Here is a 26,221-nt window from a genome sequence, read left to right as displayed (position 1 = left end):
GCGGTTGAGAGACGTGTTATTGTTAATGATATCATATTAAACAAATCGTTTATCCCCAAAACTTAAAACATTCATCATATTCCTCAAATATGAAATGACGATAGTACTTAATTCGCAGCATAATATAAATGTGTTCCTAAAACTGGAAGTCCTTCGTCGATTTTATCGTGCAAGTTTATACGTAAAAGCACGTGCGAAATTCGCATGCAGTGACCATACCATTTGGCGTGCGAATCTCTGTCCTTTTGACCTAACTCAGGAACTAATCAATAACAAGAAACTCTGGTCTCCGGTTTTGAATTTCTCCGACACCTAGAGGCGATGGCGACGGTTCTCGTACTTGTCTGACGTGGCACCTCTGTCCGAAAGAAAGTTCCTTTCATATTAAGTCCATGAATGAATATTACAAGCAACATGTCTAACCATTTGGGGGTCCCACAAGTAATCGTCTTTCTAATAATTGTCATTCATAAAAGTGATCGATTCAAGATTCAGTCGGTTCCTGCCCTAAAATTTGGAACTAGACTAGACATGATCAAATCTCAAATTATGAAATCGAAAACCAGCCCACCCGGTCCTAGGTCGGTCCAATCCGATTTCGGGACCGGTCACCGAACTAATGATTTCCTTTCTTTTTCTTGTTTTATTTTTTCTACTCCCTACAAGTGGGAGTTTCCTAACATTAAAAGAAAAAAAAAAGTAATTTTGCTAATTAGGATTTGCTTCAGAGTATTTTTTTTTTTTAGAAAGAAATCTTGGCCAATCCATCGGTTCGATCGGATGCTAGTTCCTTGAGGAATCAACATCCGGACCGGTCCCCCCAAGAATCACCTAGAATCGGCCAAGTCGGTTCGAACTGGAAAACTAACTCGTACCACATTACTAGATTTGATTTGAGTTGGTTTGGCTTAGCCCAGGTAAATTTCTTTCATGAAATATCAGTTATTAAGGTGATACAAGAATAAATGATGCAGACATACCTAAAATTACTCAAAACCGAGAATAATATAGTTCGTACTTAATTTTTTTGTGTTATTTGAATGGCAATAAAGTCCAATTTAGGTAGGTCAACCACGAATATTTAAATTACTCCTCCGATATTATAAATTTCTTAGCTAAGTATATTTCCGGTTTTTGTATCGTACGAAGATTTATATTATGAACTGTTGCACGCTTTAATATTCGCACTTTCGAGATATATATTCTTGTTGAACCACTTGCTGATGTCTTGACTGTATCGTCATTGCATTTGTTGACCGCAGAATGGTGCAATGCAGCCCCCAATGTAAATTTAGGTTTTGGTCTCCATGGCGGAAAAGGAAACAGAAATTCCGTAAGAAGCAAGGACTCCGGTGGGGGGCAGTCTTTCAAGGACTTGTTAAAACTTAGAGTCTCAAAAGGGGATGAGCCGTCGAGGTGAATTATTCCGATCCATAATGTTCTGCCTAATGATATTCAAAAAAACGCGTTTCGTTTCATCTTCCTTTGTTGCCCCTTTTATCTTCCTTTTTGACAAGAAAAAGTCAGTGCGCACAATGTATCAAACTATAACGCAAACTAGGGTAGCCGGGAGATTTGCCCCGTTGACCGGTTTGTCATATTTTGAATCTTCATTTTTATGAGCTAAAGGACAGCCCCAAAAGGAGAAAAAAATCGCGGGGCAAAAGCGAAGTTGCATGGCGCAAAGCCATCAACAAATGTAAATGCTCTATCACTCACCTTTGTCCGCAAAGCCCAAACATGGACTATATGGAATGAGAGGCTATTTGCCCGAAAAAATGACTGAGTCGTATCATCGATATAAGTAGGACCCGTGAGATAAACATCAAATGTTGTCGAGCATGTGACCCATTGTTGACGACCACAAGAATTGGTATCGGTATTGGTGCACACTAATAATCACTGCCGATCAGTTGCCGATACACATATGACTTGACGATGGTTGACAAAAGCATCAATTGATGAGCTTGGCGAACAATCGGGGACGTCCAGAGAAAGTTGAACGGGGAAAGAGCATCAAATTGCGGTCACCAGTTTTAAGTTGTTGGAAAACAAAGTGATCAAGGTCATGGAGTGATAAGCACACCTTAACCGTTCGAGAGCAAGATGATGGCATCATGAGGGCATGGGCACAAGATTTTCGGAGATGGAGGAACATGGACACAACCGCTAAAAACTGCTTAGGAATAGTTATGGCAGAACAACTATAAATACCATAGATCCTCTACTGGAGATACCCCCCTCGTGCTTAGCTCAAACAAATTTATTACCTCTCTGTTATCTTTACTTTCATGCACTGTACCTTTAGTTTCCAGGCTCATTAAACATCGGTGTGTTTCTTAACTGTAGTTTCAGAGTTGTGTCATCAATTAAATTCCATCACAGTCTGATTACGCACAATTCTATTATATTGGCTATACTTTTCAACCCTCGTTGTCGATTAAATTTCAACACAATTTGTGCTTGTATATTTCTGTTTGAAGTAAAGTGTTGATTATCTTATTTACTTGTGATATTTTCTGTCCGAAGTTGCCATAGATGTCAACTTTAATTAAAAGCCAAAGAACAACTTTGGTGGAAGATATTCATCACAGGAGAAATTCTAGCAAAAGGACATATCTGATTTACAACATTCCAAATTAGGCCCAACCCATAGTATTCTAGCCACGTCCTTTCTGGCTAGAAAAGCGAACTAAATTATTCGGTTTGATTTGAGTTGATTCCGGCTTAGCCCGAACTTTTTATTCGGAGTAATTGGGTTGTACCATGTTAAACGGTGCAGACATGCCTAAAGTAACTTAAGAACGAGAACAATATTAGTTTGATCTTAACTTTTTATGTTATTTGGACAGTGAGAAAGTCCAATTTTGATAGGTCAACCGCAAATTTTTTGAGGGAAATGCTTCCCTAACATGCCTGTCCCATATTGAACCTCACGATTTGTCCTTTGACGTACATGTTGGCACCTTCCCTTATCCTTATGAGTTAAAAATTATCATAATAATCCTCTTGTCGAAATCACATCTCAAGAACCTTAAGACCTCACGGTAATGTTTGAGATTGCATTCTTTGAGTGAAAGGACGACAGCGTCATCCCCTATTTTGGTAGGATTTGGGGTGTGACATGCATTATTAAACTACTTCCTAGTGTTTTGGCTGCACCACAATAATAAGGCAAAATACAAGTGCCAATGAGGATGCACTGTGCAATCGTAACGATACTATAACAATAACGCGAACGTGTAACTCCAATTATAAAAGTAGCTGCTGGCCCCTTGGAAGGAAAAGGAAAAAAGAAACTCTCTACAAATAGAAAGGATTCCGATGGAGGCCAGTCTATCAAAGACTTCCAATTCCAACTGGTCACGAGTCATCAAAAACTGCCAAGACACGGTCTTGGGTTCGTCCCTTAGCGCTGAGATCGAGCAGTTGTCACCTAATAATATTCCACTAAGGCATGGATTGCCAACAATTTGCTCACACGTTGTGATGATTCTTCCTTTTGATTTGCATAGTTCAACTGTCAACCTTACAGAAAAAGTCAAAATACACAAATCTATCAAACCTTAATCCGAACTGGGGGTAGCCGAGAGATAAGGTAGGTGACAGGTGTACCTTTTCTTTCTTTTCGTTCTCGTTCAAAAATCAACCAATTTGTCGTATTTTGATTCTTCTTTGGTCTAAGCTAACGGAAAGCCCCAAACCGAGAAGATCACGTGGCAAAAAGCGAAGTTGCATGGTGCATGCACGCACATTGGTGGCTACATCTCACTTCTATATAAAGGGGAAGGATTCAAGGCATTCGATCACCAAACTCAAGTGAGTTTTATCACAAAATCACAAGAATTCTCCTTGCTTCGTTGCGTCGAATACCATTAGCAACACAAAACCAAAATGGCTTTTCGCCCAGAGTTGATGATCCTTCTCTTCTTGCCTCTGCTGCTATCTCAAACCATTTCCGGCTATTCCTCTAGCGATGTCAAATCCTGGTGTAGCAAAATGCCTTATCCACAGCCTTGTGAGTACTTCTTGACCCACAACCCTAACCAATCTCCCATCAATCAAAAATCCGATTTCCTCAAGGTCTCGATGCAACTTGCACTCGAGAGAGCCCAACTGGCCCATAGCAACACGCACTCATTGGGGTCGAAGTGCAGCAACGAGCGCGAGAAGGCTGCTTGGGCCGACTGCCTCCAGCTGTACGAGCACACAGTTCTTCGTCTGAACCGAACCATTGTCCACGAGTGCACCCAAGATGAAGCACAGACATGGCTCAGCACGGCCTTGACCAATCTCGAGACGTGTCGAGCTGGGTTCGTCGAATTGGGGGTCTCCGACAATGTACTGCCTTTAATGTCAAATAATGTTTCCAAGTTGATAAGCAACACTTTGGCCCTCAACTATGCACCCTACACTGCACCAAACTACACGAAGAAATTTCCCACTTGGGTGAGGCCCGGCGACCGAAAGCTTTTGCAGTCTTCATCCACGGTGTCTAAGGCCAATATCGTAGTGGCCCAGGATGGTTCGGGGAACTACAAAACGATTAGTGAAGCCATAACTGCAGCATCAGAGAGGTCAGGTACTGCTAGGTACATCATCTATATCAAGGCTGGTACTTATAGTGAAAACATTGAAGTTGGATCGAAATTGGAGAACATTATGTTCGTTGGTGATGGCATCGGGAAGACCATAATCACCGGAAGCAAAAGCGTCGGCGGAGGCTCTACCACCTTCAATTCAGCGACTGTTGGTAAGTTAGTAGCATCTAAGTTACTTCTGATCCTCTTTATTTTATTGGGTATTAATATTGAAAATAAGGGTTCTGTTTATATCAGCTTATTAGGAAGTATATCCGATGAGCTTAAGCTTTTTAGAGTATTTTAATGTGCAATATTTTGATTTTAAAAAAAAAATTGGATAGCCTAACCTAGTTTTTGACAACTATAGAAAACTAAGCCTATAATTCAATCATAGTTTTCGACTTTAATCAGGTCAAGCACTGACTATGAACATGGAGGAGACGTATATAGTTTCGCATGTCTGCAAGAAATAGACAACGTCGAGGACTTTCTATCATATCCGTAGTATACGCGAGACCCCAATCCATCCACAAATTCTAATCGGCTAGTGGCCGGTCTATACAGATTGTATTTCTAATAAGCTTTCTGATCTTGAATTTCAGCTGTTGTTGGTGATGGATTCATCGCACAAGATATCACTGTTCACAACACTGCTGGTGCGACAAATCACCAAGCCGTTGCTTTGCGCTCTAGCTCTGATCTATCGGTGTTTTATAGATGTAGCTTCGAGGGTTATCAAGACACTCTTTATGTTCACTCGGAGCGCCAATTCTATAGAGAGTGTGACATCTACGGCACTGTTGACTTCATCTTTGGAAATGCGGCTGTTGTATTTCAAAACTGCAACATCTATGCCAGAAACCCTCCTAACAAGGTCAATACCGTCACTGCACAAGGCCGAACCGACCCAAACCAGAACACCGGCATCTCCATCCACAATTGCAAGGTCACCGCAGCTTCAGACCTAAAATCGGTTCAAAGCTGCGTGAACACGTACCTCGGCAGGCCATGGCAAGAATATTCGAGGACGGTTTTTATGAAGACTTATCTTGATAGCTTGATTAACTCAGCCGGTTGGATGGAGTGGGATGGCAACTTCGCCCTCAACACTTTGTACTATGGAGAGTATCTTAACACAGGCCCCGGGTCTTCGACCGCTAATAGGGTCACATGGGCAGGGTACCATGTCATCACAAGCGCGACCGAGGCTTCTAAGTTCACCGTCGGGAGCTTCATTGCCGGCGGCTCTTGGTTGCCCACCACCGGCGTGCCATACACATCCGGCCTTTAAGCTATTTAAAGACGGAAAATCAGAGGTGGAATGCAAGTCTCACAAGAGTACGAGGTGGCTCACAAGGAACACAAGCGTTTCCGTCATATGCAGCACATATGTAATTAGAAAAATATTCTTTCTTACATAGTTCCCATTCATTATAGATATCTGGTGTAATAAAGTGATCAAGGTGTCATTCTTTGCATGATTGTAATTTATTATTCTTTTGAGATTGTACTCTTATGGTGATTTTCACATGGTAATTTGTTATTGTTTCGAGATTGTCCTTTAATGGTGATTTTCACACGTTTTTTCTGCCTATTACAAAAATAAAATGAGCTAGCTAAGGACCCAAATCTCACGTACCACCCTTGCTAGTATGACAAAAGGACTCTACCATCGCCGAAAATGCCTCAACATCTTTTCAAGTAGGGGCTTTTACCACCAAGTGCCCGATCCAACCAAAATACAAGTAATATGAATCGGTTATCCCTCGAGCAAGTGGGAAAGAGCCTCCCTCTAGGGGTATTTTAGTGATGGGTTCTATAGGAACCTGGACGACTCCCCTAGCATGTCCAAAAGCTTACAACAAGAAGGAGCTCCGTGGACGTGTCAAAGGAATTATGCAGTGATATATATTAAAGTCAACTTATTGTGAATCTATGATAACACCATTTGAAAAAAAAAAATCTCATCATAACCTATATTGTAGAAATATATAATAAGAATATGTTGTTCAATTATTTCTATAATTATGGCCAAAGAAAGTATTCCCTTAATTTTAGTATTGTCTCTTTTGATTTCTGAGCTCGATTACAAAAGGAAAAACAAAACTGGAAATTTGGACCAATTTCTCTTTTGGCCCCAATTATTATCTTTTCTAAGAAGAGGTTTTTTGCTTCAATTTTCGCCTTGTGCAAATTGAATGTTTTATTCTGTGTCAGTCTAGCAATCCTTCATAGTTGTCTTACAACGTTGAACCTACCCATTTCAAGGGCTCAAATGTTGTTGGAAACATCAAAAGACTTTTCGGGTCTCAAGGAGACTCTTCGTAACCCAAGTTCATCTTGATACTTGGAATCTAGGGAGTTGTTACCTAGAAATTATGTCTATTTATTGTTTCTAGTCTTTCAATATAGCTTTGAATGTTATGAATCTAGACGTGTCTGTTCGTGTGTCTAGAGTAGACGTAAAGTCATATTTTAAGCTTATAAATAGATGTGCATTGTAATCATTTTGAGTATGAGTGAATAAACTTCATTTCCAAATTTCCTTCTTCAAACCTTTCGGTATCATAGTGCTGCGCCTTTGAGATCCAACATTTGGTATCAGAGCTAGTTTGGCCGGTTTAGCCAGTTTGGCTAAGTTTTGTGAAATCTACTCTCGAGTAAGATGACTTCTGTGAGTGGTGCCGGGATGGTCCAACCTCAAATCTCAAGGTTCGATGGGAAGAATTTTGAGCATTGGAAGATCCAGATGGAGGTGCTATTCGGGTTTCGGGAGCTGACCGAGATTATAGAAGAAGGATTCGTGGAGCCAGAAGGGCCGGCAAATTTGACAACGAAGGAGCAGAGGACGCTAAAAGAAAATCGTAAGAAAGATCGTAAGGCTCTCTTTTACATCTTTCAAGCAATAGATTCGTCAATTTTTGAAAAAGTGGCGAATTCGAAGACGGCAAAAGAAGCCCGGGACACTCTCACCAACATATACAAAGGCGTTGAGAAGGTCCGGAAGGTTCGGCTTCGGACTCTTCGTCGACAATTCGAGCTCCTTCGGATGGAAAAGTCGGAGTCCATTTCTGACTATTTCTCACGGACATTGGCTCTTGTCAATCAAATGAAGGCCAATGGTGAGACTATTGTTGATCAACAGATTGTTGAAAAGATACTTCGGACTCTAACTTTGCGGTTCGAATATATTGTGACTTCCATCGAAGAGTCACGAGATCTCTCCATCTTGTCCGTTGATGAGTTGGTGGGCTCTCTACAAATGCACGAGCAGCGACTCAAGGAGAAATCCAAGACGGTGGAGGAAGCTTTACAAAGCCGCTTGGTGTTGCCCGGTGAAAAGAAGAATCTTTCTAATCAAAGGAAAGATCCAAAGCGGCACGAGAAGTATGTCGGACAACGAAAAGATAAGTCCCTTATTCGGTGTTTTAATTGTAAAAAATATGGGCACTATAAATCTGAATGTCGAAGGAGGAAGACCGGCGGTCAAAAGTTTCATGCAAATGTAGCAAGATCTGTCGATAGAAATGTCGATGGTGATGGTGAGCAAGATAATGCTCTTTTATTCACGTGTAATTCTGCGGTGGAGAACCAGAAGAATGTTTGGTACTTAGACACCGGATGCAGCAATCACATGTGTGGCGAGAAGGAATTGTTCTCGAAATTCGATGACACCTTTCGTTCGGAGGTGAGAATCGGAAATAATACCAAAGTTCCTATCGTGGGAAAGGGGACAATTAAAATCAAGGCAAAAGATGGGTCGGTTCAAAGCATTTCCGATGTCCATTATGTTCCCGGTCTTTGAGAAAATCTTCTAAGCATGGAACAGTTGTGCGAACGAGGCTATCACATGACCATTAAGGATGAACTTTGCACGGTTCATGATGGCCAAGGAGGGCTGATTGCAAAGGTAAAAATGGCTCGAAATCGACTTTTTCCTTTGTATATTAATTATGCTACGTCATGCTTTAGTGCCTCGGTGCAAGATTCGACATGGCTTTGGCACAAGCGATTCGGACATGTGAATTTCGACAGCTTGAAGCTGTTGTCTCAAAAGAAGATGGTACGTGGACTACCCGAAATTTCTTCTCCGAAGGAGATATGTGAACCATGTATTATTGGGAAGAAGTGCAGAGAAAGCTTCCCTTCGGGAAAATCATGGAGAGCTTCAAGGCCATTGGAGCTAGTGCACTCCGACCTCTGTGGACCGCTCGGTGAGTCGTCGAATCGGGGGTACAGGTATTTTGTTACCTTTATCGATGACTTTAGTCGAAAAACATGGGTTTATTTCTTGAAGCAAAAATCAGATACCATCAATGCTTTCAAGGAGTTCAAAGCCTACGTAGAAAAACAAAGTGGGCACAAAATTCGAAATCTTCGAACCGATCGTGGCACGTAATACTTGGTTGGAGATGGTTTCTTCAAGCGGTGCGGCATTAAGCATCAATTAACAGCACGGTATACTCCTCAACGGAACGGAGTAGCGGAAAGAAAAAACCGTACTATTGTCGATATGGTACGTACCATGCTTCATTCCAAAAATTTGCCTAAACATTTCTGGGCGGAGGCGGTTTGCTCGTGCTATTTATTTGTTGAATCGATGTCCTACTAAAGGTCTTGAGTTCAAGACTCCGGCGGAGGTGTGGAGTGGTCGAATCCCTTCGGTTCAACATTTTCGCGTGTTTGGGTGTATTGCTTATGCCCATGTTCCAAATGAGCTTCGCAAGAAGCTTGATGAGAAGAGTGAGAAGTGCATCTTTCTCGGTTACAGTAATGAGACAAAGGGTTATCGGTTGTATAATCCTGTAACGAAGAAGGTGGTTATCAATCGAGATGTCACTTTCGATGAGGAAGCTGAATGGTCGTGGAACACGAAAGAAAAGAGGCAGTTTCACTTTGTCCTCGATGAGGAGGAGTCGATTCAACCCAATTCGGATAGTCAATCCGAACCAGCAGTGAGTTTGATCCAGCCTAATTCGACAGCAGAGACTCAATCGACTTCAGTCGACAATCTTGTCGAAACATCTTCACGTCCACGGCGAGAACGAGTGTTACCCGCTCGTTTGAGGGATTGTGCTTTGTCGAAAGATGATGATCCCTCCGATGAAGAAATTATCAATTTTGCTCTCTTTGCAGATTGTGACCCGACACACTTCAAGGAGGCTTCCCAAGATGATGGTTGGGTTACTGCTATGGATGATGAGATACATGCGATCGAGAAGAATGATACGTGGGAACTCACGTCTCTTCTAGAAGGCAAGAAGTCCATCGGCGTGAAATGGGTTTATAAGACCAAGTATAAGCCTAATGGTGATGTTGATCGGTTGAAGGCTCGTCTTGTAGTCAAGGGTTACAAACAGAAACCCGGGATTGACTATTTTGAGGTATTTGCTCCGGTTGCAAGAATGGATACTATCCGCATGATTTTTGCTTTGGCAGCTCAAAGGCATTGGAAAATACACCAAATGGATGTCAAGTCCGCATTTCTCAATGGCGTACTTGAAGAAGAGGTGTATGTGGATCAACCAGAGGGCTATGTCAAGGAAGGACAAGAGGGCTTAGTCTATAAATTGAAGAAAGCTCTCTACGACCTCAAACAAGCACCACGAGCCTGGTATACCAGAATAGATTCTTATTTCATGCATCATGGCTTTATTCGCTGTCCATATGAGCATACCTTATATGTCAAGGTTGGCTTGAATGGTGAGTTGCTCATTGTTTGCTTATATATTGATGATCTCATATTTACTGGAGATTGTTAAGAGATGATTTGTAACTTCGGGGAGGCCATGACTCGTGAGTTTGAGATGGCGGACATGGGTCTCATGTATTATTTTCATGGCCTTGAAGTCACACAATCGGAGGATGGTATCTTTGTTTGTCAACAAAAGTATGCCAAGGATATTCTTGAGCGTTTCAAGATGGCTACTTGTAAACCAATTAGCACTCCAATGGAGGAAAGATTGAAGTTGACAAAAGACGGAAGTGGTTCCGAAGTTGATCCCACTTATTTCAAGAGGTTAGTTGGGAGTCTACGATATTTGACTTCTACTCGGCCGGATCTTGTTTATAGTGTTAGGATGGTAAGCAGATTTATGGAGACTCCTAGACAATCACACTTGCAGGCGGCAAAAAGGATTCTTCGGTACATTAAAGGTACTATGGATGATGGTATATTCTACAATTCTTCTAATGATTTTCAGCTTGTGGGATATACAGACGGTGATTGGGGAGGCGATATTGGAGAAAGGAAAAGTACTTCCGGTTATGTTTTCTCTTTAGGAAATGGAATTTTTTCTTGGTCCTCAAAGAAGCAACAGGTGGTTGCTTTGTCCAGTGCAGAAGCGGAATACATAGCAGCCGGTTATTGTGCTACTCAAGCGATGCAGCTACGTTCGATGCTCGCTGAGCTACGTCATAAGCGGGAGCATTCGACGGTGATTAATTGTGATAATAAGTCAGCCATAGCCCTTGCAAAGAATCCGGTCTTTCATGGAAGAAGCAAGCACATCGATATAAAGTATCACTTCATTCGAGATCTAGTGAAGTCCGAGGAGATTATGCTACGGTATTGCAAGTCGGAAGACCAAGTGGCTGACATGTTCACGAAGCCGTTGAAGACAGACTCCTTCCTTAAATTCAAGAGGATGATAGGCATGGTCAAGATGAGCTCGGTTTAAGGGAGGCTGTTGGAAACGTCAAAAGACTTTTCGGGCCTCAAGGAGACTCTTCGTAACCCAAGTTCATCTTGATACTTGGAATCTAGGGAGTTGTTACCTAGAAATTATGTCTATTTATTGTTTCTAGTCTTTCAATATAGCTTTGAATGTTATGAATCTAGACGTGTCTGTTCGTGTGTCTAGAGTAGACGTAAAGTCACATTTTAAGCTTATAAATAGATGTGCGTTGTAATCATTTTGAGTATGAGTGAATAAACTTCATTTCCAAATTTCCTTCTTCAAACCTTTCGGTAACAGTGTGCTGCGCCTCCGAGATCCAACAAATGTGTTTGGCTCGCATGCACTCGAACCATGTAAGAATATCTCATTTTTTTTACCCGAGCATAGTCAATTAAATTTATGTAGAACATTTGATGATTGATGTATGCACATAATGATGTTATAAGACTCTTTAGTAGAAAAGAAATCTCTAGGATTTTCAAGAAAATAAGATCATATTCCCTCAAATTTGCAAACTTCATACTCCTCTCTTCCACACCATCTCTTCTTCATAGCTAGGATAATGATCTGAAACTCTCCGCCGTGTTTGAAATGTCAAATTGATACCTCGATATGAATATTTTACTTGGCAATACTAAAAGATAAGTACTCATAATTATTCTATTCTGGGTTTGAGGTTAATGAGAAATTCGTGATTAATATCCTCAAATCAATGATAAATACAGCCGCTTATGTAAAAAAAAAAAAAAATCCGTTCACACGTAGCTTGACATCTAATTTTCCATAGTTTTCTGAAATTTCAATAAAACTTTAGATATTGGCGGGAAAGTAAAAGGTATTTTTCGCTTTTATTGAAGTATTAACAAACAAAACCCAGGTATTTTGGAAATCCGAATAATTGTGGAAAAATGGATCCTATTGAAATACATTTTACATTGACATACGTTATGTTCATTTATGGAAAATATTTGATAATTTATAAGTCTTCTCATTTTAATAACACCAATCTATAATTACAGTTATTTCGTAGAAAAATAGTAGCTGAAAAAACATTGAGGGATAGAGAAGCTAATAAAAATCGAATGTATATAATTAGATAAGCCAAGTCAAACCACGTAATCAATTGAAGGATAGGCACGTGAAAACGAAGAATGACGGGCCTTGCATTTGCGGGATAAACTCAGGGCATGAGAATGCGCGGAGGCTCTGATCAAAAAGTTCAACTCATAATTAGGTGCAAGGAAGTCACATGTACTCAGAGTCCAATCAGACGTGATAATTGTGCGGGCTCGAGCCAAGCGGGACCGAAGGTCGAGCCTAACATGTTGGCCCAAGCCAACCGTAACATAAAATTTACAAAATGACTTTAGGGCCGAGCCGGGCTTTCTTGTGTAGAAAGCTTAAACCCATCCTCTTATCTCTCAAGCATGGATAAGCTCCTCGTTGGTTGATGAGCTCTACGTCCAATTAAAGCTCATAATTAAGTGTAAAGAAGTCACATGTACTTAAAGTCCAATTAGACATGATGATCGGTTGGGCTCAAGCTGAGCAGGACCAAAGTCGACCCTAATATGTTGATCAAACCCGACTGTAACATAAAATTTACAAAATGACTTTCGGGCTAAGCAAGGCTTTCTCGTGTAGAAAGGCTTGTCCAAATCCATCCACTTATCTCTTGAGTATGAACAAGTTCCTAGTTGGTTGATCACATCTACATCCAATGAAAACTCATTAATCAAGCCGATCACCTGGATGCCTTGATGGGTTCATAACCAAAACAAATCGCATCACACGTGCTCGAACGAATAAGCCACTTGGTTACTCCATCCACTATGCATTTGGGACACGTGTCAATCCCCGAACGGTCTGGCACCAAGATGACATGGTGGCGCCGGCCCTACCCAATATTATCTCACCACTTCAGCCATGAAGGACCGACAGGAGTCGTTTCGCGTTCAAAGGATATCCTCGTCACCTGCTTTTGGAGGCATCGGCGCTATAAGTTTCCATCTCCATATCGACACTGGGTTGAGTATGGCAACACGTGTGCAATGGCCGTGCCAAATCATCTTCGCCGGGGTTTCTCCCGTTTGACACGACAGTCGGTTCTTGCCAAGTTCGTTTGTCAGGGTACTAGGTAGACTGATGCCTGGTAATAATTGGTTAGCTAGGGTTTCGAAGAATTAGTGTCGACCTTTAGTTTGATATCAGCATGTATTTTTTACGCACATATGATATCTCTACCTGATAAGTTATATTTCCAGATTGGACATTCTTACATAGCATCCGAGCAAGTTCCATCCCAGTTTATCTTTGTGTGTGCGTCCATCTTATTTGTCAAATTCTACATGTCATTCCTAATCCGGCTTGCACGTAAAATAGGGCTGTTGAAATATCCCACTTCACGTGTTCCTTGTCTACATATGTAGTATTCATTCACTTATTAGTTTAAATTTTTGGATTACACATTTTAACGACTTTTTTTTTCATCTTGAATGTTCACTTTGTCCGAGCTCTTTCGTCAATATTTTGTCCGCTTCCAACTTGCATCAAGTGTAATGTGCATTTGTGCTGATTATTTTCGGGTTATCTCATTAAGGACGCGCTTGTTTTATGAAAAATTCAAAATTTGGAAACTACTTTTAAAAAAATAATTGGTTATATTGTTTAAAAAATTACTCAACAGAAAAATATTTTCATTATAAATAATAATATTTTACTAACTATTTTCGTGGGTGATGAGAATATTTTTCCATTCATTTTGTAAGTGACACAACCTATTAGTTTTTAGAAAATGTATTCTAAATATTGAGTTTTCCGTGAAATAAACATGCCCTGTGTATAAATGGCCAGTTCTTTATTATGTCCAAGTTATTTATACAACTGCGGTTGGATGAATTAACATGTAAAAAAAGTTTAGTATCTAAAGTACTATGATTAAAAATGCATTTTTCTTCTATAAATGAGAAAGCTAAGGAAGTTTGCTGTGTTCACATCATCAAGAACTCTCTACCGTAAGCATTAGCCTCCATCTTTACGTTGACACATACGGTTTCTGGCCCTTGAGATGCGGAGCAGACCAAAACATCCACGGTGGTAGTGTAATAACAGCTTCTTTACAATCATGGGTTGACTCGTACATTTAATTCCGAAACTTAGATTAATGCCTTGGTAATTTGGTGCCAGTACACTAAGGTCAATGCCATCTCCGTTCGATGACACATGGGCATGACCCCGTTCCAAGCGTTGCCTTCCACGAGATAATATTACACTATAGATGAACCTCGTCCCATCACAACTTCCTGCATTGGAAATCCTACATTTTCACTTTGTCTCGACTCGACACACCACCCCCAAAAACCCATCCAAAATGTCCACTTGTGCTATCACCGCCACCTTCCTTCTCCTCATCGCCACCACCACCAGCACCGTCCTAGTCACTGCCACCACCACCTCTAGCACTCGAGAACAGGAGGCTCTTCGAGTAGCCATGTCAATGGTCTCCCAGGCCAAAGTCTGGGTTGACCGCAAATTCATGTCTTTTAACCGTAACAATGATGAAGACATCAGTAACAACGACGTGATGAGGCATAGGTTGGCTCTGAGTGACTGCTCTGAGATCTATGCGAACAACAAATCCCGGCTAGAACGGTTGCTTGATGGGAAGGTCTACACAGCTGGGGACGCTCGGACGTGGCTGAGCAGCATGTTGGTGAGCCGCCGGGCTTGTTTGGATGGCTTGGGGGAGGAGGGTCGTGCTCCTTTGGATGGCCTGAGTTGGGGTTTGATGGTTAACTTGACTCGCTCACTTAACCATGCCTTGGCTTTGTATGGAAGAGAAAGGGGTGTTAGGAGGGGTAATTTATTTGCTTTCTCGGTCTTAGCTGTCTGCTCGTATTGCTAATTTTTGGAAGAGCGATTATTTTCTCTTAATTCTTTTTAATTAGAATACATAACAAAGGGCTTAAAAATTTGAAATATTAATAGTAGCAGTACATTAATAATAACTGTTATAATCTATCAATGCAAATGAATGTCCAAGCTCGTAGGTTATTAAAGATTCCTTTTGTTCTTACTGGGAACTTGAGTGATCTTTATTTATTCATTTGATGACTACTCATTAGCTTAAGCTTTTGAGTGAAAGTTGGTTTGATTAGATATGTTAATGGGCACAGACTTGGGCTCCCTCTTGATGATCTCCTCGAGCAAAGACATCGGATTTCTGCTGCGCAATCCCAGCAACAACTTAATTCAATCTTTTCGAGAAAGAAGATTTGTCCCTTCACAATGTGAATATTATCCACGGTTTAATAAATTAGATGGACGTGCCAATAATTATATTTTGTGAAAGTTTCGAGTAATTCAAGAAAAAAAAATCAAAGCACGCCAGCCGTAAGATTTAAAATTAGACGAAAGGACAAAAAACAATATCTATCCAACATGCCAAAACATTTCGTAGCATCATACATGAGGACTTCTATTGTACTTTGGCCCACTAATAAATTCCTTATGGGAGCATTTGTTTTGCCTCATAAGTTTAGATAGGATAGAAATATCCTATTTGATATTCAGCGTGCGCTCTAAAATGGATGAAAAAAAATTCGTCCAAAGCTCTCTATTTTGTGACTTATGAGATCTAATCCAATCTTAAACCTCTCATTACGTACCGTGGGATCTTAAACTTTATCGAAATATGCAATCTGAGTACGAAATCTTCTGATTTGCTTGCTTAAATCATGACCCTTTTCTAATAAGAGAAAATTTTAAAGTTGTCACGTAGGCAATTCAAATGCCAAACAAGTATTTTTCAATAGGACTAATACCACAAAAAATTTCAAACTAGTACATTTGTGACAAATTTACATCAAATTATTTTTTTGACTACAAACAACCCTAAACTAGTACGCTTTTGATAAATTTACCACAAACTATGTTTTTTTTACTACAAAAAATCCTAAACCGGTACACCTTTAATAAATTTACCCAAAACTAATATTTTTACCACTAAATACCCAAATTATGACAAATTTATCATCCGTTAATTTTCGTTTGGTTTTATCGTCAAATTGTTAAGTTAGATGACACCTAGTAGTTGACAGGTATACCGGTTTGAATTTTTATCCTCTATTTGTCACGGGTGTTTCGGTTTGGATTTTTCGTGGTATTAACCCAATTTAATAGAAACTAACAGAGGATAAATTTATCACAAGTTTACCAGTTTGAAATTTTTTATAGTCAAAAAATTAATTTGAGGTAAATTTAGGCTCGCGCTTTTTCCATTCCTTTTATGGTTTTAACACTCCTTTTTGTATGTATTTTGACCATCCTATCTTTTGTATGGCCCACCAAATCCGATATAATTTTATATGATTTTTTTTGTTGATTCTTTATTTCGTTTCTTTTTTTTTCCTTGCGGGTACCACCTTCCTTCTTTTATTCTTCTTCCTCCTTTCCATGCCTCCCACTCGTCTCTCTATTCTCTCTCCTGCACGATGCTCACTTCGATGTGTCCCTCTCCTTCCAAAAACCCCGAATAGCTTCGCCCCTTTACCATGTTCTCCCAAAATAGGATAAAGGGCAGGAACAAACGCATACAATAACATTTGTTTCACTATTAACATGTGTTTCACTACTTTGAAAGTGTATCTAATATGGACTAGGCTATTAACTGCAAAAAATTTGATGGTAGCAAGCCACAAAACTCCCTTCAAGTTTACAGGGCAAATTGTAATTTTTGCTTCAAGATCTTATCATAAATGCTTTTATAGAAGCAGTATTCATCTGCACACTCATTTTGTTTTCTTCCCTGCCTTCTTCTTGATAACATCATCAATGTACGTTAGACTCTTTGTCTTGTAAACTTCCAGAGGCTTGTAGCTACGAATTGCAGCAGTAAATTGATGCCCCCTTTGCTTGTTGATTCCGGTACAGCAAACGACATTGTTTTCAAAACAAAATAAACGCACGGCGGGAGATCAGCTACCTCATATTGTAGCCTAATTTTAGGTACAAGAATCCTTCAACCTCTGCTCTAGCTTTAAACCCAACACCTACAATTTTGAGAAAGTGAAAGAATTTGGTCTCCACTGTCGTCAAGGAAAATAAATTAGCTCAATTTTCCCTGAGATCAAAGAATCTGATTAAGCATATCCTGCATCAATATTTCCAACAAGTCAATTAGTGAGGGGCAACGACAACATCCCAAAACTGATGATGGAGAACTTATGGAAAAAGTCTGCAGGGAACAAAAACGAGGGGGGGAGCAAGAAACGAGAAAAACAAAATGAGGAAAACAAAAGGGCCAACGCGTAGAGAAGGCGACGATAAAACGGGGACGTGTGGAATCATCGAAGCCATGCAAACACAGAGCACCAAAAAGGGGTGGTTGACTCTCTCCGCCTCAGAAAGTCAGTCACTTCAAAAATGTTTCACCATCTTCCCCCTTTTTCCTTTCCCTCTTCAATTATAAAAGAGAAAGCTTTAAATCCACACCGCCTGGAGAACAAGGAAGCAAGTTACAGTGTCAGTTCACTGTGTAAAAAAGTTACGGCATCCCGTGACTTGGGAGCAAATTAGTGAAACACATGTTATTGTCTGTGTTTGTTCCTTCCCTTTATCCTATTTTGGGGGAGAACATGGTAATGTGGCGAAGCTATTCTGGGTTTTTGGAAGGAGAGGGAGGCGTCCAAGCGGACTCGGGCGGGAGAGAAAACAGAGAGTCGAGTGGTAGGAGGCGTGGGAAGGAGGAAGAAGAAAAAAAAGGACGAAGATGGACCCGCAAGGAAAAAGAAAGAAAACGAAATAAAAGAATTACTAAAAAAAAATAATATAAAATTGTATCAGATTTGATGAACCACACACAAAAGATAGGATGGTCAAAGCACACATAAAAAGGAGTGTCAAAGCCACAAAAAGAGTGAAAAAAGCGCAAGCCTAAATTTGTCATATGTGTACTAGTTTAGGATTATTTTGTGGTTAGAAAAGTAGTTTGGGGATAAAATTATCATAAGTATATCAATTTGAGGTTTATTGTGGTTAAAAAAATACTTTGGAGTAAATTTGTCATATGTGTACTAGTTTAGGATTATTTTGTGGTTAGAAAAGTAGTTTGGGGATAAAATTATCATAAGTATATCAATTTGAGGTTTATTGTGGTTAAAAAAATACTTTGGAGTAAATTTATCATAGGTGTACCAGTTTGGGATTTTTTTTTTCAAAAAATTAATTTGAGTTAAATTTGTCATAGTGTACCAATTTAGGATTTTCGTAGTATTAACCACTTTCAATACTGCTCATCAAAAGGGCTTATTTGCACTTTCTAGAAAAATACTCGGAATTTGAATGTGTGGAAAAAAAAGTTCTTTATTACATTTTGTACATAATGTTTGAAAAGTCTAATACAATTTCCCCGAAACTAGTAACTAGTCCGAGCTCTAAGATCGGATCATTTTGTCGAGGTGAGGATCCGTGGATCGTGAATCCATGCACATCCCTCCGAATTAACCCCAAATTGATCAGAAGTACCCCGTACACTTTGACAAACCATAAAGAAAATAATAAATCCCTCGATAACTTTTTCTTAATCTTCATTTATTTTGCAAAAAATAAATGATATGAAAAGAAAAATTTCCTGAAAATGACCACTTCTATCTATTAAAATAATAAGTCAATAAAAACAATTTCATTGTCGATAATAATTTATGTCTAAATACTTTTGTGATCGATCAAAATATTTTCTGTTCATTAATTTTTTTGTCAAATCCTCACGTCATTCCCATCCCGTCCCTGCAAGCTACAAGTAACACCAAACTAGTCAAAATACTCGTGTCACGAGTATAGGCAATCTAGTGACGTGTTTCATTTTGAACCGTCGGATTTTTTGTTTGTTTTTACTTTGCTAATTTTGGCATCCATTTAAACGAGTAAATTGATGATTTGAATTTATTAAAATGGAAAGGATATAAATACTTTAAGATCGCCAAGAATGATGAGATTTCTTCGAAATGCACTTAATTTATGTTATTTCCATAACATCGTGCAATTATCAAACTTTCCTTACATGTATGTATACATATATACAAGTACAAAAACTCTCGATTAGGCAATCTGGTTGAAAAGTCCAGATTTTTTTTTTTACGCAAAAAAGGCTGAAATCGAATACAAAAAATTTAGCATATGTCAATGTAACATCCCTAATTTATCACATAATAAAACATGAAATAATTATCTAGGAAGCAATGAAAACTACCGAGTGCCCAAGGGTTTATCAATTCAAGATTAGCAAACGCAATCATTTTCTTTCGAAAAGTTATGTTGCGCTTTAAATTTTAAGTGAGAGCTCAACGGTTTTTTAATATATTCAAACAGTTATAATTGCACATTTAACTATACTCCGAAAGAATATATGCCTATATGTAAACTTATTTTAGACAGTTTATAAAGAGTAAATGTTCTCGAAGATGAATTTATGGGAGTTGGTCGATTTGGTAATCTTATTGGAGAATCTGGTATTCACTTGTCCATTATTTTGATTTTCGCAATTGGCTGCTCAATTAGGCAATCGTATCAACGTCTAATAAGAATGCCTAATCGACCTGCTGCCATTTTCGATGATTTTTTCCTTATACACCATCTAACAATAAACTCGGTTTGGCATAGTACCCATGTATGAAACTGTGTCAATGTATAACATGACCAGTCCTTTCGGTACACATACATTGTCTTCGTTACGTGAAAATCTCCATCTCCGTGATAGGAATTAAAAATGAATCGTGCATTCTCAATCTCCGCGCTATTCCTGATCATTTTCCTCATGGTCTTGCGCTGTGTCCGATCAGCAGACGACATCGTACAGGACACCTGCAAGAAGATTGCAGCCAATGATCCAGAGCTGAGCTTCGACTTCTGCATGAAGTCTCTTGGGTCAGACTCGGAGAGCCGGAAGGTGGACGTCGAGGGATTAGGGCTGATCGGGCTCAGGCTGTTACAGGCCAAATTCTCAGGCACGATCGAGTACATTAAGCAATTACAGAAGCGAAAATCCGAACCGCGCCTACAGAAGGCGCTCTCGCTTTGCTTGCTTGCCTACTCCACATCTGAACGCAAAGACCTGACCCCATTTTACAAGGCGAAGCGCTACCTCGATCTGAATATTTGGGTGTCTGGAATGATCACTAGCGAAGATACGTGCGACACTCAATTCTCGATGAAGGGAGGCATGGTTCCACCTCTGACAAAGCGCAATGCTGACGTTTATCAATTGTCCGCGATAGTGCTTGGTATCATGGCTATCTTGTGAGGGAGAGCAGAAAGGATGTAATGAAGTCTGTGTTTCCGCCATGAAATAAAATGCAGGGTCTATGAATCTCCATGGTATTCTGAGCCTTCTTCTTTTTCTCCTATACGCTTTATTTCTTGCAAATGGATTCTTATGGATAGAGATCCTCTACATGTTGATATCATGACATTATTGCGTGTTCCGCTGGAATTTAATGCGTAACGAAATATCTACCATCAAACGTAAATCTCCGGCTTTTAATTGAAGGAGACCGGATTCTGTAGTGATCCCGGACAGAAAAAATCCAAGCGAGTATAGAAATCAATATAGAAGCGTACAAATATAAACTGAATCGGAGTTTGACTTGGCGGAAAAGTTTAGAAAGCACAGCCATTACAAACAAATCAACGCGAACAAACTTCGATAGAGTTTGACTCGGCCACGAAGTTTGACGACAAAGTACAGCACTTACAAACAAACAAACCACGCAAAAACAAACTTGACGGAGTTTTAACTCGATGACGAACATATACAAACTTCGACAGAGTTTGGGTCGACGACGAAACTTGAAAATGAAAGCACAGCAATTACAAACAAACGAACCAACATAAACAAACTTCGCCGGAGTTTTGACTAGTCGACGAAGCTTGAAAGCGCAACAATACAGCGCCGGAATTTGACTCAACGATGAAGCACCAAGAAAAAAAAATTCACGTTGGAACTGAGAATTACAGCTACATCTAAGGAAATCTAAAATGCAGTAAAATAAAGATAATTGAAAGATAGATTTGGTCTTTGCGAGGGGCTTTCTTCAGCTGATGAACACTGGTATACATTAGCCTTCCATCATAACCGCTTGGAGCACTTTCCTGCTATTGCAAGTCTCCACGTTTGTTTCCACGTCTCATGTCTCCAAGCCTGTTTCCTCGTCTCACTGTTCCATGCACTTGAAACCTAGGTCATATGAACTTATTACAACTCCAGATGAGCCAATAGACAATACAGCCAGAATCCACAGATAATCCTTATAATAAAATCGATAACGATTAGATTAAAACTATCGTTCTTTGATTAAGGGTGTATTGTAAACACCCTTGATGTCGTTTCTTCCCCCCTGGAATATTTTTAGTAATATTTATAATAATTGATTTTGTGTTTGGATGGAATTAATTGCATCCAAAAAATGTGGTTTCGTGGAAGAATTTATGGTATGGGATTAACTTCAAGACCGCTCCTTATCATTAGAGAGTTCATGCTGGGTGATTAAATTAATATTGTCGACCCAACTTACCGCCCCGGCATGACATGTTAATTTCGGTCCTAGAACCGGCCGGTTCCCTGTTAATTTTTACCTATGCTGGCGGAATTCACACAGTTAAATTCCGCAGGTCTGATCCTAAAAGTGAAAGACTTTGGCCGCACATAATTCTGGAGTAGTGATACTTTAGGGCTGGTGGCTCCTAATCTAACAAAACATAGACATTTTGTTCGTTATAAGTTTGACAAAACCATATATTTAATTTCCCAGTGAAGATGATGTTCCTGCATAACAAATCCAATAATCTTCGTCCATTTAAGCGTAGGATGTCCTATCGCTTATACACCTTCACTATAATCCGGACCGTGTTTGGCATTCCGGTTCTCATTTGGGCGATTTCCGGTTCCAAGGCGAATTACTCGACCGGACCGGACCGCACATTCCTTCCGACCCACTTGGGAATGATGAACTTTTGAAAGGAGAAATCTTGGTGGTCAAGGGCATACCAGTTGAGCCGACGAGTGCTGGCTCTGCTCCTCTAAATATCATGAAAATGTAAGATTCTTTAATTTAGAGTTTCCGCATAAAGAATAACATTATGCTTCGTGAACATTACTAAAAGAAACAAAAATAAATTAGGAATTGATAATAGTTCAAACGTGATGACATCACAACGGGAAATGATCAGATGCGAACCGAATCATACAAGAAACAGGGCGTGGTGTTATGGATTGAACCTTCGAAATGTAGCCCATCATCCGAGGTATTTTACTTCCGACGACAATAGAAGTGTGCAAGAATATCATATCTGATATCCTAAATTGCTACACATTTAGAGGAGTGGGAACGACTTTGCACCTTAATTCCACTTGGAGTTTCACTACCTCGTGAAAAGATCTTAATGTAGTGTGGTGAGAATTCACATTATCGCGTAGAAATAAGAACGTCTTCGCGAGAAACCTTATTCGTATTGGATTTTCATGAAATTGTCTTAGCATAGATGACATGTGGATGCTCCAATGTCATCAACACAAAACATAGACGGATGATACCAATCTATAGGAAAATTTAGAGACTGTTACTGAAGACACAAACAACCCGAGCATAATTTTTCGGTTCAAGGGAGCAAAAATGTCTTGAGACTTGCCTGCGCAAGAAAATAGGTGCATACTCATTTGATTTCCTTATTCAATGCGCCAAATGCAATGCTAGAATTGAGAAAAAATTGAAGTTGAAACAGAAAATGAGGAGATAATGTCATTTCTTTTCTTTATTCCAGCAAAATTGCATCTATGTTGCAAAAATTAGTATTTTGGGGATTTTGCGAAATTGCTTCATTAAAATATTTAAATAGTGTTCGATAGATGAAACTATTAACATAAATGATATAATTGTAAACCTATACGTGAAAAAGAGAACTAGTTCAATATCGGCTAATATTGCCTATAAGATAGAATATATTCGGGTTCTAAAAGTAAAATCCGTGTGAGATGAAATGCACTTATCAATTTATGCATTTGTATGTTGAGGAAGACTTATCAAATAACTAATTGAGCATTAAAAAGAAGAATCATGCATACGGACCACTTCAAATGTTGCACATACTTCAATTTTCAATTATTCCATTCAATCTACTTTTTTATGATCATTAAGGTACATGTCTAGATTTTACACCATAGATGCACGGAAAACGCTGCAGTCTCCCGCTTCAAGGAGGTGATATAGTGAATCCACAAGTTGCACCTCCGAGATTTTCACAAAGCAGAACTCAAGTTGGAATGTCCTAACTTCGCAAAAAAAGGGGGCCCTCGTCGGTACTCGCCTTTTTCAAGGCCTGAACTTGATAGTAGGAAATTTTTTTAGATATAATTGGTCTAGGAGCTTGATCAATTGACCAAGCCTCATTGGAAACCCTCATGAGAGTTGCCTTTCAGCTCTTAAATTCTTATGTCCAAATCACTTCTTGCTGCCGCGGGCAAATTACAAATTACTCAATAAAAGTCTGAGTTCACACAAATCTGAAGCACATGGTCATTCATGTTAACTATAAAATTGAGACCTAGCACGGAAGAAGATGTCAAATCCATCCTTAATCAATTAGATTTCGCGAGTACAAACGACATTTGTCCTTGTGGCCTCGAATTTCTGAGTGTTTGCCTCCTTTATTAAATGCGATTTCAGGTTAAAATTACAACGATGGACGGTCACTATTTGATAGCAAGAGTCACATCAAAAGGCCATGATTTCATTTGTGCGAAATTTCAAGTCATCTACATCAAACGAAATGTGATCAACGGACATCAACGTAATATCAAAAGTTTGGACTTTAAATATTATAAAACCTGAGAAATTCCATTATTCATCATATTTTTAAGTGTTTCAATAAATGGTAATCCATAATTCATTTGTCAATGAAAGTAGTGCCTCCACTTTTATATCATGCGCAACCTCCAAACACATCCCTATGCAAACTTTGCCCGACCTACCTATTTGACACATCTAGGGTTAGCTACGATAACTATCTTAAGTGAGTCATAAATAGGTTTTCTAAATATTTAAAAAAAAATAAATATTTGTAATAGTCTACTAGTTTATCTTATGATAGTTTTTCTTTTTTTTTCTTCCTTTTTTTTCCTCCTTTTCATCCTACCTCAGCCTACCTCCATCGCGACCGGCGGGTGATGTTCACCAAAGAGCCTTGAGCTTGCGGGCCTTAGACAAGCTCGAGGCTCATTGGGACGAGGCCGGTTGTCGAGGCTTGGCACACAGAGAAAGGAGGAAGAAGGAAAAGATGAGAGAGAGAGAGAGAGAGAGAGAGAGTACAAACACACAAAATAATAAGAAAATAAATAATAAACAAATAAGCAAAAAGTAAAAAAAAATCATTTTTTAAGAAATTAATAAAAAAAATTTGTACATAATATTTTAGGAATGTATATTTTCAATAATTTATCAAAAAAAATTTCTTAAATTGAATTAAATGTAAAAGTGCTTAACAATATGGGTCGATGGTCGGCATTACCGGTCGCCGCAGCGATTAGCCAGCAACCCTTGCTAGCCGCAGAAGATAATAGATAAAGTAGAAAGAAAAAAATAACATAAAAAATCATAACTTTTTAAAAACTATTAAAAAAATTAGTTCGTTAAAAAATGTAAAAGAAACAATTTTCTCTAGACTATTGTTATGTCTTCGCCAGTGATGCTTCGGTAAAACTGCGGTGGCTTCCATGGCATGAACAAATGCTTCACATCACCGACAAATAACGCTTGATTTAGACGCTTCATTCGAAAGTTAGGAGTTTGAATCTCCAAAGCTAGTTAATGAGGCTAGTCAACACAGAATTTTCTCCAAAAAATACGGTCCTTTTGTATTAGTTTTAAGGTCTACCCTTATTACGAATTGTAGTGTTCCAACTTGCTGTCATCTCGGGCGCGACCCAAGATAGGCTGGTTCCTAAGATTGCTAGCTACGACATTAATTGTGAATTTCAAGTGAATTGACACTTCTTGTGGCAAAATGGGTGTGGAGCCCATATTTGACCCATATTTAATACTGGTGTGCCACAAATGAATTGCTTAAATTTTAAAAGTGGATCATAAATGAGTTAGGTAGAAACTTAATGGGTCCTAAATGAGATTTAAATAAGTCATAAATGGGATAGCTAGGGCTGTCAATATGGGTCAAAGACTCATATTTTAACCTACGTTTACGAGAGTGGGCAAAATATGGGTCACATTAGAATTAAGATATGGGTTATGTATGAGTTTAAAAAAGAAAAGCTCCAACAATATGGGTTTTATTTGAGGTTTTTACAAACCCATTTTTGGCCATGGCCTGCAGCTTCTTAAACACCAACATGTAAATGGCCCCCAACTCAAGTATATTAGTTTTTCTTTTTTTTTTTTTTATTTTTAAAAGTAAAAAAATAAATAAAAATAAATAAAAAATGTTCTGCAATGTCGCTGGCCTCGCTACCAACCTCTACCTAGTCCCTGTCTCCGATTGCCCAGGAAAAGGGAAAAGAGAACAGAAAATTTAAAATATTTATTATTTTTAAATAATAAATTATATATTTTTAACAATAAAAAATGAAAATTTTAAGTTGCACATAAATATTTTAGCAATATCATTTCTCTTAACAAATTATAAGACATATATATTCATGATTTAGTTAAATATAAAAGTATTTAAGTTATATGGATTGAGTCAGGTATGGATCGTTAGATTTGTATTACATAAAAATGGGTCAAAACATGTTATATGGGTCAATATAGGTCGAACCATATTCGACCGGACCCAAACCCGACCGACTTACTCGTTTCACATATTTAGGATTAGCTAAGATAACTATCTTAAGTGAGTCATAAATAGGTTTTCTAAATATTTTTAATAGTCTACTAGTTTATCTTATGTTATTTTATG

General features: G+C 39.0%; 3 protein-coding genes across 3 annotated transcripts; 2 read left to right on the top strand and 1 right to left on the bottom strand.

Annotated features, from left to right (window-relative positions):
* Nucleotides 1–3,838: 3,838 nt before the first annotated feature.
* Nucleotides 3,839–6,022, top strand: LOC125314237 (pectinesterase 2-like). The gene is made up of 2 exons (XM_048276063.1): nt 3,839–4,753; nt 5,186–6,022. The coding sequence occupies exons 1-2, from the start codon at nt 3,895–3,897 to the stop codon at nt 5,872–5,874; spliced, it is 1,548 nt and encodes a 515-aa protein (XP_048132020.1). The 5' UTR covers nt 3,839–3,894; the 3' UTR covers nt 5,875–6,022.
* Nucleotides 6,023–16,914: 10,892 nt separating this feature from the next.
* LOC115756388 (60S ribosomal protein L6, mitochondrial-like) lies at nt 16,915–19,867 on the bottom strand. The gene is given in 3 exon segments (XM_048275640.1): nt 16,915–17,245; nt 17,247–17,349; nt 19,858–19,867. Coding segments are annotated over 3 exon segments (306 nt in total). The 3' UTR covers nt 16,915–17,052.
* A 160-nt stretch (nt 19,868–20,027) lies between these two features.
* LOC115756386 (putative invertase inhibitor) lies at nt 20,028–20,561 on the top strand. The gene has a single exon (XM_030696132.1). The coding sequence runs from the start codon at nt 20,028–20,030 to the stop codon at nt 20,559–20,561; it is 534 nt and encodes a 177-aa protein (XP_030551992.1).
* Nucleotides 20,562–26,221: the final 5,660 nt, after the last annotated feature.

The sequence above is a fragment of the Rhodamnia argentea genome, chromosome 3 (assembly GCF_020921035.1).
Source record: "Rhodamnia argentea isolate NSW1041297 chromosome 3, ASM2092103v1, whole genome shotgun sequence".
NCBI lineage: Eukaryota > Viridiplantae > Streptophyta > Magnoliopsida > Myrtales > Myrtaceae > Rhodamnia > Rhodamnia argentea.
Note: the sequence above shows the minus strand (reverse complement) of the source record. Positions and strands in the feature narration are given on the sequence as shown.

What these genes read in the sequence shown, in the direction of transcription:
- LOC115756386 (XM_030696132.1), top strand. Translation starts at nt 20,028, where the DNA reads ATGAATCGTGCATTCTCAATCTCCGCGCTATTCCTGATCATTTTCCTC.
- LOC125314237 (XM_048276063.1), top strand. Translation starts at nt 3,895, where the DNA reads ATGGCTTTTCGCCCAGAGTTGATGATCCTTCTCTTCTTGCCTCTGCTG. An exon ending in CTTCAATTCAGCGACTGTTG is followed by an intron (nt 4,754 to 5,185) that starts GTAAGTTAGTAG and finishes CTTGAATTTCAG; the next exon opens with CTGTTGTTGGTGATGGATTC.